The sequence below is a fragment of the Sipha flava genome, unplaced genomic scaffold (assembly GCF_003268045.1).
Source record: "Sipha flava isolate LNK unplaced genomic scaffold, YSA_version1 341_pilon_pilon, whole genome shotgun sequence".
NCBI lineage: Eukaryota > Metazoa > Arthropoda > Insecta > Hemiptera > Aphididae > Sipha > Sipha flava.
Genome location: NW_020273033.1, coordinates 141,385 through 159,526, shown reverse-complemented (window position 1 = coordinate 159,526; position 18,142 = coordinate 141,385). Strand labels below are relative to the sequence as shown.

At 28.4% G+C, this 18,142-nt stretch overlaps 1 protein-coding gene across 1 annotated transcript; it reads right to left on the bottom strand.

The window, feature by feature from the left end:
* Positions 1-12,270: 12,270 nt before the first annotated feature.
* On the bottom strand, positions 12,271-15,203 carry LOC112687326 (E3 ubiquitin-protein ligase rnf8-B-like). Its single transcript, XM_025559967.1, has 7 exons — positions 15,046-15,203; positions 13,544-13,631; positions 13,335-13,442; positions 13,147-13,207; positions 12,959-13,062; positions 12,716-12,899; positions 12,271-12,551 (listed from the first exon to the last, which is right to left on the bottom strand). Exons 1-7 carry the CDS (start codon positions 15,201-15,203, stop codon positions 12,496-12,498), a joined length of 759 nt encoding a protein of 252 aa, XP_025415752.1. The 3' UTR covers positions 12,271-12,495.
* Positions 15,204-18,142: the final 2,939 nt, after the last annotated feature.

Below are 18,142 nucleotides of genomic sequence, written 5' to 3'. Positions count from 1 at the left end.
CAAAATAAGTCCTAAAGGTTGGCGACCAGCAATATAAATTAATAATTATTTATACATTATAAATTCAGATTTATTGGCGAATTAATCAACGAAAACGTTTTATCAGCTCATATTCTAGAAGAGTTTTTAAAAATCGTACCGGATAAGCTGTCAAATAAAACGCTGGAATATGTTTGTTACCTCTTAAATGTGGTCGGGAAAAAAATAGAACAATTAAAATTGAATGGCTCACATTTGAATAACTTTATAGATCACGGATTAATATCCAACGTATATTGCACTGTTCCAGGTATATAGTTTGAAAAAAACACTCAGAAGGCTGACGGATAGGATTTCGAATGATGCAGAAGGGATATTTTCTCATCGTAGTGGTGTGCTTCTGAATGCACTTGTAGAACTACGGGACAATTGGTCTCGTAGTACAATAATTTCAAAGACGATCCCTTTTGTTTCAATGTTTATCATATTTGAGAAAATATTATTTATACTCACATAACTAGTTTTAAAACCCACATTGCCCTGAACAAAATAAGAACATACATTTATTTTAAAATAATTCTTTTAAAGTGAGCTGTCATACACGTTGTGCTCTCATCATTTTGTTTTTTCGTTGTTATTTTCAATTGTAATTTTTGGAATTGCACATATATCAACTAAAGCTACTAATATAAAATTTATTTTCACCTCTTAATCACTAAGTAATTTTTTCTTTAACCTAACTAATAACCAGATGTAAGATATTGTTCAAAAAACTTAACGTATCATACGTAAATATCTGATGAATATTATCTGAATAATTTCTAGAGAAGGGGTATGAAAAATATTATAGTTATATTATTCGTATATTAACAGTAATTAATATAAATTATTATTAGTAAGTTGCTTCTATATTACGCTTTGATTACTACAATCGTTCAATTCCGATACGAATAGATAATATTTAAATCGGAATTGAATGATTGTAGACCCCTTCTCTAGAAATTACTCAGATAATATTCATCGGATATTTACTAAAGGATTTTAACTAATGTTTTTTGAATCTTACTACGAAGTGATTATATTGAAATTGTATTATGAAAACAATGGGAAAATTATACATCACGATACAAGTCAATTAATCCAAATAAACTACAGTTGGCTCCAGTCGAAGACGAACAGACAAGTATCTTGTATTAATTGAAACGGTTTACCACGAAGGAGCATACAATTTGAACTTCTAATTCAAAATGACTATTATCGGAATGAATGATATATATTATGCGAGTCATCGGAATTATTTGAAACTGTTAAAAACTGGAACCAGAAAAGCAGATTACTTTTATGGAAAGTAATTGTGGGTTTCAAAACTTACCATTCTAGTTTGGACGTTATGCTGTTCCGCGTCAGACTGGCCTACCGAAGAAAATAACCAATTTTACCGACGAACGTTTTGCACAATTCATGTTCTTATTACATAATACTAGATTTTGTATAAATAAAATAGACTTTGCTATACATTTTTTTTTTTTGCATTTATTACATTTTTTTAGATTATTTCAAATATCTTCTTATAAATTATTTGAGTAATTAATCAATTACTTTTTACAACACTGCCTATAGGTTAGGTAATTGATCTATAGAAGAATGTTCTATTTTACTATCAAAATCGTCATTACTTTCCAAATGAATATTCAATAAATATTTAATGTCTTCAATACTAATTTCATGATGTGCCATATTGATTAAATGTTTTAATATTTGTATACTACATGATAAAAAAAAAAAAAAAAATTAAATAAAACAACAGTACATGAGCTGTAACGATCAGGGGGGTCTTGAGGGGACTAAGCCCCCTTAGAAATGTGAAGTACAGGTCTTAGCCCTCCTAGCCCTAAAAACTATCAAGTGACTAAAAATACAATAATTGTTATAATTTTAAAATGCATTTTTAATAGCTAAAATAAAAAAAAATATTCTGTGATAAAAATTAAATCAAATTCATAAGATTTTACAAACTTATTTTCATGACTTGGAACGATCATAATTAATGTAATATTGATAGTATGTAATAATACCCGCAATAGTTGTTTAATTAATTTAATTAATTAATAATTTCTGTTTAGAATACCTACTCCGAAAATGTTTAAGATAAGACACTTAATTGTTATTTTAGTTAAATTGTTGAGTAAGTCAAATTGTCAAACTTTGTAAGTCGTCTTGTTGAAATAAATAATTGCATATAGGGGTACCTATAGGTGTAGTAAGAAAATAATTTTCAGCCCCCCCCCCTCCCAATAATTTCACTAAATTTCCGCTCATGGTATAACAATTAGTTTTATTTAATAATATCATTATTAGTAAAAAAGAGACATTTAAAATGATATATATTAATAAACTACAGTTGATTGAAACTTAAATAAAAACGTATTGATAACAACGGTTTGAAAAATATATTTTTTGGATAACATAAATAAACAGTCACGAAAACGAATTAAATTGCTAGGCAAACTTTTTAGCAATATTAGGTATGATTAAATATACTTGTGTTTCGAACGGTAAAAATTGTCCATAAGACGCGACGTAGAGTTTTCAAACTTTTCCGAATATTTTTTTACATTTTCATTTGCTTCACCAAACAGCAAACAAAATGGGCGAAATTCAACACGCTTTCATAAGCATGCCCTTCTACAAACGGTTCCACAAGTGTTTCGAGTGCGATAAAAGATCGCTACGGATCCCGATAACGAAATGCCGGGATTGTAAAAGCTATTGTCACCGACGGTGCGTGTTGTCGTCCGAGGATGCGTTCCACGTCGAGTCAACGACACCGGTAATAACATTTCACGATCCGACGACAAATAATGCATTACGTCGGACGTGTACTGCACTCGTACGAGGTCTGACGTGACATTTAAAATAATCGTATTTCAATGACCGTACAGGAAGCCTACACGTTGCCGAGCCAAAACCCGCAGCCGACTTCGATGGAAGATAACTACGATCGTAACATCGCAGCTGTTAGTTACGAGATGACGCGGTCCGGAGTAGGCAACAAAGAACCGCAACCGTCAAGTACCGTGGGCGTCCACGAATGTTTTTTCAATGAAGGGGGTGCAGGTCTCAAGAAGTTTGAGGGTTGATTTTTTTTGTAATTTATTATAATATATACAACAAACTATAATAATAATGTATATCGAATGAATATGACAATAAACTATTATGGTTATGACCAGTGTTGGAAGATGATTACCAGAACTAATCCCGACTTTTTCGGGTCACCGCCGGCGTCACAAAAACGGCCGGACCGGTTAAAAGTGACATTTTCTCCGGATGGAAGTTTTGAGGGGACGGTAAATTTTTAATGAAAACGTATACGAACGAATATTTTTACAAAAGCATTTCTAGCAAAATAATATAAACATCATTATATTCTCATTACTCAGACCTCAAAGTCTAACCATGTAAATATATTAAAACCCCCAGAATTATAAAACTTCTATAATTATTTACTATTATAGATTATATTTTCAATCTGAGTATTTCATATAATATGGCATTCATGTTAGTGGCGTATTTGATGGGGGGGGGGCAATCTCCCCCCGAGAATTTTTAGAACAGGAAAATTTTATGGTGCATGTGTTTATTATTAGAATAACACAATAGCAAGCTTTTATAAAATATTTTAACTGTAATATAATATATATATATATATATATATAATTATTTTATATGAAAAATGATTATGTTTAAGTCAATTCAAAGAAAACAAATCTTTGACTTAAAAATTTAATTTAACAAAATCGAGTATATTATATAAATATATTTATTGTATATTTATATATTTATATTGCTTAAAATTAAAGACTTGTTCTTTTTCTTAAATTACATTAAAAACAAACTTATAATTCTTCTCTTTGCTTACTTTTGTTGCTTTTTTTTGTTAGATTGAAAACATGGTTAAGATCCAAAATGGGGCAAGAACGCTTGAATGGTTTGGCTTTGCTAAACATACATGTTATAAATAGATTTGCTAATAAAAAAAATAGAAATATAGATTTTGTTTTATAAATATGTTGCTTTTTTTATCATATTTGTTTAACTTATTACTTTATAGGTTATACAGGTGCAATATAAAATTCATTATGTCTTGATAAGTTTGTGTGAGTAGTTGGGTAAACTCTTTTTAAATTCACCCCCCCCCCCCCGACATGAATTCTTAAATACGCCACTGATGTATGTAATATATCACAATATGTAAAGAGTCAATTTAAATATAGGTAAATAAATATATATGGAAAATAATAATAGATTTCCCATAATTAAACAAGTACGGCTTTATAATATACAGTACAGTTATTAAACTTGATAAGGAAGACAGTTATGGAAATAATATTCTATTTTTAATCATACCGTAATATTTGCAGGTTGTTTGAATTATAATATTACTTATTAACAAGATTTTAATGCTCTAAAAATAGCCAAAAGTGCTTTAAAAATATTGCAGAAATGCTTTAAAAATCATAAAAATACGTTTAAAAATGTATTTATTTTAGTATTATAATAATACATAGTATATGTACTTATATAATTTATAATATTATATTATTATAGTATTATGATATTATAAAAATTATGTTATCAAACATATTTAATTATATTTATTTAACATAATAATAACAAAATAGGTTCTAATATTTTTAATATTTACATTTTATTTAACTTTATTTAAATTTAATTTATTTCACAACTTGCTGTTATAATCGTCGTTAGACTCTTGTAAATAGAAACATTATTTTTCGGCTATATTAATTTTATTTTATTTTTTTTTGATAAAATAGGAACATGGGTAAATATACTCGTAGTTATTAGTTTATAATTTTAATAGATAAACGTGCACGTTTTCAGTGAACAAATGCTGAAGCACAAAATCAAATATCCTAGTATTTAAGAATTTATAGATAAATTCTAAAAAATGCTCTAAAAATCTGAAAAATGCCCTAAAATGAGCAAAATATGGCCTCAAAATGAATATAAAGTAAAATAAAAAATACATTAAATTAATCAGTATTACTTGAAACACATTTTCGTCTTACGAACTTTGTGTTAGAACATCAGAAAAAAAAGCATTTGCATCAAAATCCCAGCCCTACGTATTATTTTACTGATATTATGTTTCAAAAAATTAAAAATATAAAAGTTTTAATATATTAATTGGGAATTATCAGTAATGTAATAACTTACATACTGTAATTACTTATTACTATATATTATTACTGTAATATAGTTATAATTATTAACTATATTACAGTAATAATACATAGTCACAATAGTTTCTTCTAAAGTAGTACATCATATTATGGATACTATACAGGTAATAATTAATAATATATTAATTTACTTATATTTGCATATAAATATGTACAAAAATATGAATTATGATTTATGGATGTAGATACATAAATTATATTACATTCATGTAGTTTATATTAACAAATACATCTAATGACCTGATGTATACAACTTAAACAATTATTATGTTATGCATGTAAATATTCCTTTAAATAAATTATCATTTAAACATGTTTTAAATTCACGCAGTTAGTATTGATCATCTGTAGTTATAATTGATAAGCGATAATTAGATTTTTATATTTTACATTTTTGTATTTTTTTTCCAATATAAGGACTTTTGTAATTTTACGTTAGCTACGTTGGCTAGGTAAAAACACTTTTTTAAATTATTATTACAATACGGGAAATTAATTTTTTTAAAGCTGGCATAACCGATCTCCCGAAATTTGATTTTGGTGATATCTACGAATAGATATTTCATAGGACAAAATTTTTTTGTGTCCGTATTTAATATTGCCTACATTTAGCCCCGTTTTTGTAGCTATCAAAATGTAATAACATCATTTTTTTATTATAATAATTTTATATATTGCTAAATTTAAATTAAAATAGTTAAATACAATAATAGTTATATAAATTTAACTATTCAAAAAAAAAAAACACAATATTCACTTATGATCGTCATTTAAAAGGTACAATTCCAAAGTAACAAAAAAATATAACATTTTTATTATCTACTCTCATATTTCTCCATACTTCTAAGTTCAAAGTACCATATTTTAATTTTTATTAACCGAGGACAATGGATTAATTGTAAAATGCAGCAATACTCAATTATGGCACTAAAATTATATTGGTAAATTGAGGTTTATTACAGCTGATAGAGCAAAATTGGCAGGTAGCTTATTTTATATAATACTATACGAGTGCTACCATCTATACTGGTTTCTATTCGAAGGGCTTAAATGATGTCCAAAATTCCGTGAAAGGAACAACATTGAAATGTTTATAGTATGAGTGTTATGGGCCAAATAGTGAGTAAAATGTATTAATAATCCAATTTTTTATTTTAAATACTGCAATAAAGATGATTTTGCCACAAATTTAGGAAAAGATGATTTTTGTATTTGGAAATGTCTAAATCTGTATTGATGGAACCCATGATTTAAACTTTAAACAATTAGGTACGCTTTTATAACAATAATACAAAATGTTAAACCCAATTTTAACATTTGTATTATATTTTCAGTTGAAATATTCGCAATGAATTGTGTATTTTTAAATTTTCAGTTACGATATTCTGTTTTTTTCGAATTGTGTATTATTAAATCTATTTAACTATTTAAATTTAAATTTAGTAATATATAAAATTATTGTGATAAAAATGATGTTATCGTTTTATCAATGTTATCACATTTTGATAGCTGCAAAATAGGGGCTAAATGTAGACAATATTATATACGGACCATTGAACTATATGATAACTGGAACGCTCACTAGACAGTGTTGCCCGATCAATTAGGTGTTTCCTTCTTTGTTTAACATGTACTGCTATATAGGAAAATATATTTAAAAAATCGTTTTGCTTTCAATTAAAAATGATTTAACAAAATTTTTAAGGTATTTAAAACCGTGAATCTGTTGCAATATGTGTTTGAAAACAAAACTGGTTATCAAATAATTATTTTTATGCTTGAAGGCTTAAACTACCACGTATCAAGTACTAATGAATGTATGTAGTGTCAGTGATAGAAATAATTTTCTGAACAAAAAAAACTAAAAATTATTAATAATTACAGACATTCGTTAGTGGCATTTATATTGGAGAGAATAGATGTTTCCCTCATATTAAATATATTAAACATCACTATAAATATATATTTTTTATAAAGGTTTTTAGATTTAACAGGATAAAATTATGTTTGCTGTTGGTAGATATCGGATTATTATTCAATATAAAAGCAGTCTGCATAGGTGCACACGTACATTTATATTAATATTTAAATTAATACAAAATGGTAATTTTAAAATAATTTACTTTGTATAATATATAATAATGTATTAGTATTAATATATAATTAGGTATTTTAATTAAAAAAAACTAAGAATTGAAGTTTTAAGTAAAATCAACGAAAAAACTTAATAGCAAATAATAAATAGGTATTATATTCTAAAATAATTTAAGAACGAACTTATGGAAAATTTAATCCTTTATTAATATCGCTTGAATTTGCGCAATTATAGGCACTACAATAGCTAACCATTTTATTATATGAAACCTAAGGTACGTAAATATAAATTGATTAGGTATTAAACAAATTATAAAATACAATATTAAATTAAAACCGATTAAATTAATAAGATTTTTGATTTACATTCAATTGTCGAATAGAATAATATACAAAGAGAGAGAAAACATTACCTAATATATTTGTTATCTTTGTTTATCACGGTCGCTCGGTTTTATTTACATTGTTCGTATGGCCAGTGAGCATTCCAGTTATCATATAGTTCAATGCGGGTACGTGACCGCGTTGTCGTTATCGCGCGTAGACGTGTTCCGTTGTTCCGTGTTTTCCAGTTTTTACGTTTCGCCGGATTCGCAAGTCGTGCTCCTCGGTGCCACTAATTGTCGCGAAGTTCTCGCGTTACGCTTTCGGCGTGATGGCGCTGAGACGTTTTACCGTCGGACACGGTCGTAGCTCTCGTGATGAATGCCCTCGGCCCCGTCGTTCTTATCGTCTTGTCCGCCTTCGCGTCAACACGTCCGTTTTCGTGGATCGGCGGCCATCTCGTTGAAACCAAGTTTTCGGTTTTCGTGTCATCCTCGTCGGCCGTCCGCTAAGTGTCGTTCCCAGCGATCCCGTTGCTTTCACTCCTAAAGCCACCAGGGCAGTCACTTGGCAACGGCCGTTGTCAACGACGTGGTTTTCATTCGTGTGTCATCGTCATCCGTCGTAGACCCGTCTCTATTCTTTCGGCACTGTTGTTCAGCGGGGTCGCATGCACTCGGGGGCTGCGATAATTTTCGTATTAGTTGTTGTACTGCTCACATCCCCTTTGCAGTCAGTCGTATGAAATCCGCCATCGTACACAGTCCCGCTTGAGGACTGGTCGACCATATTTGTTTCATTGTCGTGCAGAGGCCGACGGGCCTAACCGCCGTAGGCACATAATTATTATTATTATTATTCATAGAGCAAACGCCGTAGGCATATTATTATTAGAGCTTTGGATTTAATGCACTAAAGAACCTAAAATATGCAATATTAAATGCCAAAAATTATAGTATAAAATTCATTTAAAATGCTTTTTATATTTATATTAATATTAGGTACAGGATATTATACATTATTATACATTACCTATGCATAAATGTTTATTTAATAAAAAATAATAAAAATGTTGATAAAATTTGAATTTTCTACATGTACTAAACGCTATTCACTTAAAACATTTTTTATAATTTTTGTAAGTATTTGTTTTGTTGAAATAATGAAATAAACTTAAATATATTTATTTTCGGGTGCCTTATTCATCTTTAGTCTTTAGAATTTTATTAAAAATACCAGAAAATGAAATAAAAAAGTAAAATATGACAAAAAAATTCACAAAAGTCATCTAAAAAGTCAAAAAATGCAAAATAAAATTTGCATAAATAGATTCGTATTTACATAATTCAAACTATATACTTACCTAACCAATCACCAAAAAAAAAAAAAAAAGCACTTTCCTACAAATTTACGACCCTAATTATTATTATTATAATTCATAGAGCAGCCGCCGTAGGCATTTTATTATACTATTATATATCAGTTCAGCATTTATAATATTATTTTTTTATACATTTATATTGATTAGATTAATATCATTGTATTCATTTATTTGAGTAATTTATGTTACCTGGTGAACAAACCAACCCTCATATTATTGTAGGGCATTTACATGGGTCGGCCTTAGAAAATCTGCGGCCCAGTAGGACTATTCTCACTGTCCATATAATCTGGTCAGTCCACCTTTGTATATGTCTGCCAACGGAACTCGGTATCTTGGACGAGTCCGTTTTTGACCAAAATCGTACCCTTCCCTTTTCGGCCGATTCACTTTTCAACCAAAACAAAAATACATTTCAAATAATAAAATAATGATATATAATGTTTGATTATGATGGAAATATTATAATATATTAATGACGATTCAGGGTTTTACTCGCGTAGCGTTATATAGAATATATATTATATAGAAATGTGTTGTATCCTATACAAGATGGGCTGTCATCAAATAAAAATGTTGCATGGTCGGGGGTGACCAGTTAAAAATATTGAATATTCAGGGAAGTTTTTCTACTATCATTGAATACATATTCTACCATAGCTTGGGAGTATAAAAAGAAAAAGGATCTTAATATAAATAAATATAGATAGGTTCAAATAATTATTTTAAAGGTTAACACATAAATATAACTTACTGGCTATGGACGTCTATATAAGACAATACAGAATTTGACTACTTCAGTTGGTCATCAAGGATTAACTACTGTTTCTTATACATAAACTGGATATTCTGGCATTAGCCATATGGTAAAGTAGATTAGAGGTGACGTGGTGCCTAATCAGTTTATACAAATATAAACATGCGATGAATAATTGAAAATGTTGATTAATCAAGACTTTTTATTTAACAAATTTTAATAATTTTTTTATATAATATAACATTTTATTAAACTTATATAAATTCATACCTACTATAATTGTCATTTTATAAAAGTATCAAGGCTTGATATTTGAAGTAATCAGTCTTTTTTTTTTTAGCTGTTTAAAATAATTTTTCTTATTTTCCTTATAATTTTTCATGAGTTCATGACATCATTGAAATTAAAATTTTCCATTTATCAAATTGTACGTACAATATATGGCTATGATTACTTTTGGTACATACAAATTTTCAGAAAAATTATCACGGTTAATATAGGTTATATTATATAGAAAATGTCAAAACAATATTCAACAAAAAGTGGGCAAATATTTACATATAATTGACTTATAACTTTTAATGTAATATATTAAAATATGGTATAAATAATTGTATTTTGTTGACCGAGTATAATAATAAAAATAAAGTTAAATAATTAAGTTAACAAATAAATCATTTATTTGTAATCATAACCAATGAACATTCTTAATCAATTTATATTATACTAGCTGACCCGACAAACGTTGTTTTGTCATATAAATTATTTCTAGAGAATATTTTGCTAGAAAAAAATAACTAATTAAATATAGGCATGTAAGAATGTGGGTAAGGATAAGGATGTAAGGAAGATATATGGCGTGCTATGAATGGTAACGAAATATAAAAATGAAAAAACATCAAACATTTATTTTTTTAATAATTTATTAAAATTGATCCATTAAAATAATATATATCGCTAATTATGACAATATAAGTAAAAAACAATATCTATCCCTTAATGCAACAGAGTGTACAATATTTTTTGTATCCCATCTTTCGCAAACACAAACTGGATGGCTCGAGAGCACACCACGTATAATTATCCGTGTGAAAAATATGATGTGCTCAAATCTAAGCTACAGACATTGTTTGGCTTTGAAACTTATTGATAGTCATTGCAAATGCCAATCTAATTGGAAATTTAAAGCGTTTAAATTGTATTGGCACATCTGTGGGTATAATAGAGATTCGCGGTTATAATATATTTTCACCTCGGAATTTGCCATTTAAAATTATGGCTTCGATAACATTTTTCATTAATTTTTTAACAACTTATCGCGTGTCGTTGTACAACCGTGGTAGGTCAAATTATGAAGCAAAATAACCGAAGAACAAACCTTCAATTGTAAATTATGCGGTGGCATGCCTGGTAAGTCCAATGAGTTTAAAAACTCTGTTAGATAATTTACAGCTTCAGTAGCATAGCAAACTATATCTATAGATTTGTATGACACCATGTCTCCTGGTAATAAATGTTTATCTTGAGATTCAATTCGTTGACGCCCTTTCTGCCAGCCACTCATGATTTATGTATTGTCTGTGTACATTGGAAAATATCTAGTCAATGAGAGCATTTTGCGAATAAATGATTGTGCAGAAATCGGTCGGTAATTTTATACATTCCGTTTTATCTGTAGTAACTTTCCCATCTCCAATATCTAACAATTGTTTTGAGAATTTTCTGCACGCAGCTTTTTTTGATTAAATCGCAAGTATCAAAATCGTTCGCTCTCTGTCTTTACATACATTTCGACCATGAATTGTTGACGAAGCTCATGATATCGTAGAATAATTTTGTCTTGATCTCGTTTAATCATCAACCGATATGCATAATAATTTTTCGAACTAACATTCTTATTTGTTTTGACACATGTTGCGGGATCTTTTTTTGTTTAATATTTATGCAATAACCGTCATTTACTACCAAAAATAAAATTAATAGTTTTTAAATAGTTTTTTTTATAGTTTTTTAATAGTTTTATTTAATAATTCATTTTCAATTGTGCAGTTATCGACCGGGTCAAAGAGGGCTATTTTTAGGGTTTTTCCAGCAATAATTCTAATTTTTCTCGCCGTAAAAACCATCCTTGAACTTCAACGAACATTTGAAAAAAAAATTTGGCCAAATTGGTCCAGGCGTTGTTGAGTTATGCGCTTACCAACACATTTTGCGATTCATTTTTATATTATAATAGATAAATGTAATTAGTTTTTCAATAATGAAAAGTAAATGATAGTAAAAATGCAAATATCTCCACCATACACTATAAACTTCAAGCTATTTTATATATATATATGTGTATATATTTATTAAGGCTTCAACAACAAAGTTTTTTAACTTGCATTAAATTAAAATAGACAAGTATAATATATATATATTTATTATATCTTTTATAAATATTCACATGTATAGAATAGTTCGCAATTTATGACTTATGTTTATACAATTGAAAAATGAATTGTTTATATCCGTATTGTCTTTATTGAACGCTTGATGAAGTGTGATGGGGTTTTTGAGGATCTTGTGGGCTTCCGTATATTTGGTGCAATTTAACATCATTGCAAGTTTCACATACTGGAGTTGGTTCTTTTCTTGTAAGGTAAGCATGTGTTAAATGTAAGTAGCCTATTTGACCATATATTGTACCATGTTCATTGTCGTCGTCGTCTCTTCTTAACTTCCACGGCAGGTGGTATTGAAGGAAGCACTTGAATTATTTAAAAAAACATAAGCATTGTACAGAGTGTAAAAGAAATATATAACAAAATAATAAATGATAAGTAAATTAGTCAGAAATGCTTATTAGATGGTCTATAGATAAAATAAGATATCAGACACAAGGAAAATGAAATATTATCATAAAGTGCATACCATCTTTAGCAGATCTTTTAGCACCACCAGTAATATTCTGATTCATGATAATATAATTGTCCAAAGTTATACATTTGGAAGTGAATTTAAATTTAGCTTTACAAACAGGACATGATTTAAATTTCTGCATCCTTTTCATAATACACATTTCACAAAAGGTATGGTCGCAATTTAGAACCGTAGCCTGAAAAAATAAAATAAGTTATCATATCAAGTAAAGAATAAAAATTAAAAATTGTTTACCTTGCACAATAATTTACTGCAAATTGAACATTGAAGTTCATTTTCGAACTGAGAATGGATTTTTTGTTTCAATAATTCAGGTGCACCCACATCATATAATTCATCTAAAATTTTTATTGAAATAAATTAATCATCAATTACATTTTAATCAGAAGTATAAGACATAAGAAATATAGAAAACAACATACTCTCTAATTTCGCCTTTAGTGTAGGAATTTCGTTGGTCATTTTTTGAATTACATCATTTTTCTTAAAGATAATGGTATACAAATTAAAACACAAATATAATCATGAAATTTTTTTCATAATATATGATGAAATATAAGACGAGGAATAAGAAAAATACGATTGAAAAAAAACATTGATTTCTACTTACTTTTTTAGTTTGTATACTTTTAATTTTCATGCTATCGTTTATCATATTTTGCAATTCAACTAATTCAGTTTTAGCTTTATCACGGAATACTGTATGGTCAACTTTTAACTATAATCGAACAACAATAATAATGATTATTTTAACATTGTGATATTTTAAATATTATTAGTTATTTCTAACAAAATTATAGTTAATAAAGTTAAACTTACATTCAATAATACTTCATGAAGGTCTTTTATGTTCTTTTCAAAAATTTCTTCTTCAGTATGAACTTCTATACCATGTTTATTGTATAATCTAAATATTAAACAGATATATTTATTAAGTTAATAGAAATAATAAATATACTTAAAATTATTAAAATAATAAAAGTAGTAATAAATTTAATTCTAGTTTTAGTGTTCTATTAACAGAACACTAAATCTTTATTATTAAATGGTTCGAATGTACACACATATGTAGTAAATAGAAGGATAATATTATTATACTTGTTTAAAAAAATATTTCTGACCTAAAATAAAAATGTTAGCGCTAAATACAAAAAAAAAAAAAAAAAATTAATATTGTATTAAGAATAGTTTTAATTTTCTAATTTCCTGTTATTTAAACATAAATGTTCCTTTTAAATATTTCTTATTTAATTACATTACTATTTTAAATCAATTTTATTTACCTTGGTTTTTTGTTTTTTTTTGATATATTGTTTAAGGTAAATTTGAATGTTCTAGTAATCTTGCTTTTATGACCGAAGCCAATAAGATCTCCATGTCGTAATTCTGTAATATTACTCGTACTTGAAAGACTTTTACAGTTTAGGAAAGTACCAGAGCATGACTGCTATTTTTTGATTTATATAAAAAAGGAAATAATTGTAAGGATTAAATTCAAAAACATAAATTGCATAATTCTAATACAATATAGGTTTTTAATTTATATAAAACTAATTATTTTACTAAAAACAATTTTCAACAATATAAAAATTAAAAATCATGAAGTTAATGAAATTAAATTAAAATATAAACTAATTAATACAATATATTAATAAATGTTTAAACAATTTATTAAAAATTATTTTATATTTTTCATTGTATAATACAAGTCATATATCCGAGACCAGGAATTCTCAAACTTTTATTAACACTGTACCCCTTTTGACCAATAAACTTTTTATGTACCTCTTCTTAGTTAGTAAACTAAAATATATATAAAAAATTTAGATACACCCATAATGCAAAATAAAAAATAAAAAGACCACCACAATGGTTATTTTTACTAATTATATGTATAAATAATACGGCTTATGGTAGAGGGGGCATGGCCCATTCCTCTAATAGCTACGGCACTACATAGTTTAGTAAAATATGCTGCAACCGACACTATATACTTTTATAATGATAACTAACAAAAATATCTATTACATTTTATTAAATTAGCTTATTAATTCACTTACTAAGTCAGATATGAAATAACAGTTATTTTCATATCTGATAGAACAGTGACGACGAGATATGAAAAACTCTTCCATGATGACCGAAGAGTTAAGAGCGCGTCCAATGATAAACTGTAGACATAAATATTAATGTCAGTTATTAGTCTTATAGGTATAGAATTAGAAGATTATATATTAGACAATATCAACTTATAGCCACCATCCAGTCAATCACACAGAGGATCAGGTGCTAAGGGAGCACTAAAATTTCAATTGTGACACAGCCATACGACTAATAAGATAGTACCAATATTAGTTAAACGTACTTCTGAGTCCTGGTTGATCGGAATCATCCGACCAGTCGCTACGTCCATTAAAGATGCTCCCACCGAACAATCTTCGTTGATGGGTCTTTTAAAAGACCGCACCTCATTCTTCATATCTTTTAACATAATACTTGATGAGCGATGCGCAACATAAAGGTAAACAGTATTTTTCTAACCGTATACGGTCATTTTCGAGCGATCGGTCATAAAAGGCAGAACGAAAAATGCCATTCAAACACGAAGAACGTTTGTGCGAATTACCGTTACGCTCGGTAGCGATACGATCGCGTAATAGTGTGTTTGACAAGAAGTTACGTATTGTTTAATCTTACTTGTTACTATTGATGAAAAACGGCTAACCATAATTTGAACAGGTAGAAAGCATAGAGTAATATTACTCTATGGTAAAAAGGGTCAACGACAAGATATCTACTATCAAATAATTTTGAATACTTACCAAGCTGTTCTCCCTTTGATGGATACATCGATAGTTTATGATTATCTATGTAGATAGATCAATCAAAATAATCAGAACCGTGAAAAACTAATGAAAAATTAATATTCTGTTTTAGACGGATATAATGTTCATACCAATGCAATACAAAACACTGATGTAACAATCAATAACTTTATTATATTTGTAATATAAACACCGTTGTCATCTCATCTCTTAGTTACATAATTCCTAAATTTATTTTTAATTTTATTTAAGCCGTAAAACTTGTTACGTTGTTACGTACGGTTTTAATAATACAAAATTATATATTTTATATTATGCACAACGTTTAATTTCCATGTGTAGTAGGGATATAGTCCATATGTACTTATAGGTTTTTACGAGCTATTTACGATTTTATACGAAATTTTCTTAAATGTTTCCCCTCTGAATCCACATTATGGATGGTAATGGCATAAGCTAAGCAAATGGGGAATTGATGTCGGTGCACATAAGCTCGGCTGATGATTTCAAACTTAACTTACAATTCCATTCAATTCATAAGATCATTCATCTTTTCAACAATGGTTTCTTATGACGTTACCACGTAAAATTATCGTCCGTATACCAATGAATATCATTAAAATATTCTGTATTTGGATAGTTATATTATATTTTGTATTTGAATAAAATAAATTTACGAAAACATTGGCATTGATTTTGAAAAGAATTCAATTTTTAGATTTTTCCCTTTGGTTACACTGTAAAACCTATTTTTGTGTTCTAAATTTCTACCTATACGGGAAGCGTCTTATAATTCTGATGATCAGCGAGTGAGTGAGTCAGTAACAAAATCGCAAATTTTGAAATCCTCCCATTTTGAAACTGTACAATATTAAGGGCTCATTTTCTTACTGCGTCCTAAGCTACTCGAGGTTAATGTTTTTGTTTTAAATTTCAAAAGTTTATCTTAACAGGAAACAGAGACTTTTCGGTTAGAATAACAGGGCGAATCTGTTAGGTCTAACTCTGGCATTGCTGGAACATGACCGGCGCACTGCCGCGCGCTCAGACTTTCGACGTTTTCATCGAGCTTCAGGTTCTCGGGTCGCGCGACTTGCGATCATGGTCGCGTTTCAAACCAAGCGAAGCAGTGACGCGCGGTCGAAATCCAATGGAGCCTCGTCACCGGACGCGTGCGCGTACGAACGCGGTCAACAACAAGGCGGACAACAATAATAATAATAACGGCGAGTTATTTTGTTTTGGTTTAACGATTATTTGATACGTAAGTACTAATATTTAGTAATTAGTATTCAGTACAAGTATTTAATAAAGATAAAGGCTATTCCAAGGATCTAAAAAACTGTAAAAATATTAACAAAATTTTATAAAATTTTATAAAAAGTTATGCTTATAATGCCATCGTAGGCGTAAACCCTTCCCAGCGTTCTCGATGCGGCGCACAGTGGGGCAATTGACATCGAAAGCTGGCAAAAATAGCATTTATCAAATTTTACTTATCTTATCGAATTATAATATCTATCAATAAAAGAGTTCATACTACATTGTTTACTGGTTTTGTGCACGTGTTTTGGCTTAAATTGATTTAGTTACAGCAGTCGTAGTATAAGTCCACCGTGTGTTACAGTATAAAATCTAACAGAATAATATTATTCTAGTTTTTAGTTTTTTTCAATAACTGATATTATTTATTTATTGAATTCAATTTATTATGGAACCACAAGCTACAGGTTAGTTACGTAACGTTTAATACATACGTTTTACCGAATTTACATATAATATTTACATAAATAATTAACTATAATAATAATAATATATTTGTATTACAAAAATTATATATAGTTTAAGTTCACTTCCAAGGATTTCCAAGCTTTAAAAATTACAAAATATAATACTTAATAGAGTATTATATCATCTTGTTAAAAAAAAATGTTGCCCATATTTGCCCCATTTCGTGTAAATAGATTCTGAATGTGACGACCTATACAAATATATACTGTAACACACGGTGAACTTATACAACGACTGCTGTAATTAAATCAATTTAAGCCAAAACACGTGCACAAAACCAGTAAACAATGCAGTATGAACTCTTTTATTGATAGATATAATAATTCGATAAGATAAGTAAAATTTGATAAATGCTATTTTTGCCAGCTTTCGGTGTCAATTGCCTCACTGTGCGGCGTCACGATGTAACCTTCGAAATCACGGCCAGCGTTGAACGTGTTAAATAAGAAAACGTGTTTACTTTTACCGGCAGGGTGGTTAGAACCAGAGGCGGACTGGGACTAAAAGTTTTAACGGGATTTAGAATTAGGATGGCCTTATATTTATACATATATATTCTATATACAAAAAGGTACCTATTTTAAAAAGAACGCTTTTCTACGTAAACAACTTAATTATAATAATAATAATTATAAGCATCTTAAAACTAAAGCAAAAGTTTTTTTTTTTTTTTTTAATGTTCACTAGTTATAGCTAAATTGTTAAAAATTTCATCATTATTGAGTTGAACTTGTACATCTTTTTCACATGGTAACATGAACCATTGTACAGTCACCACGTGCCGCAGCCTTCGTGTACGCAA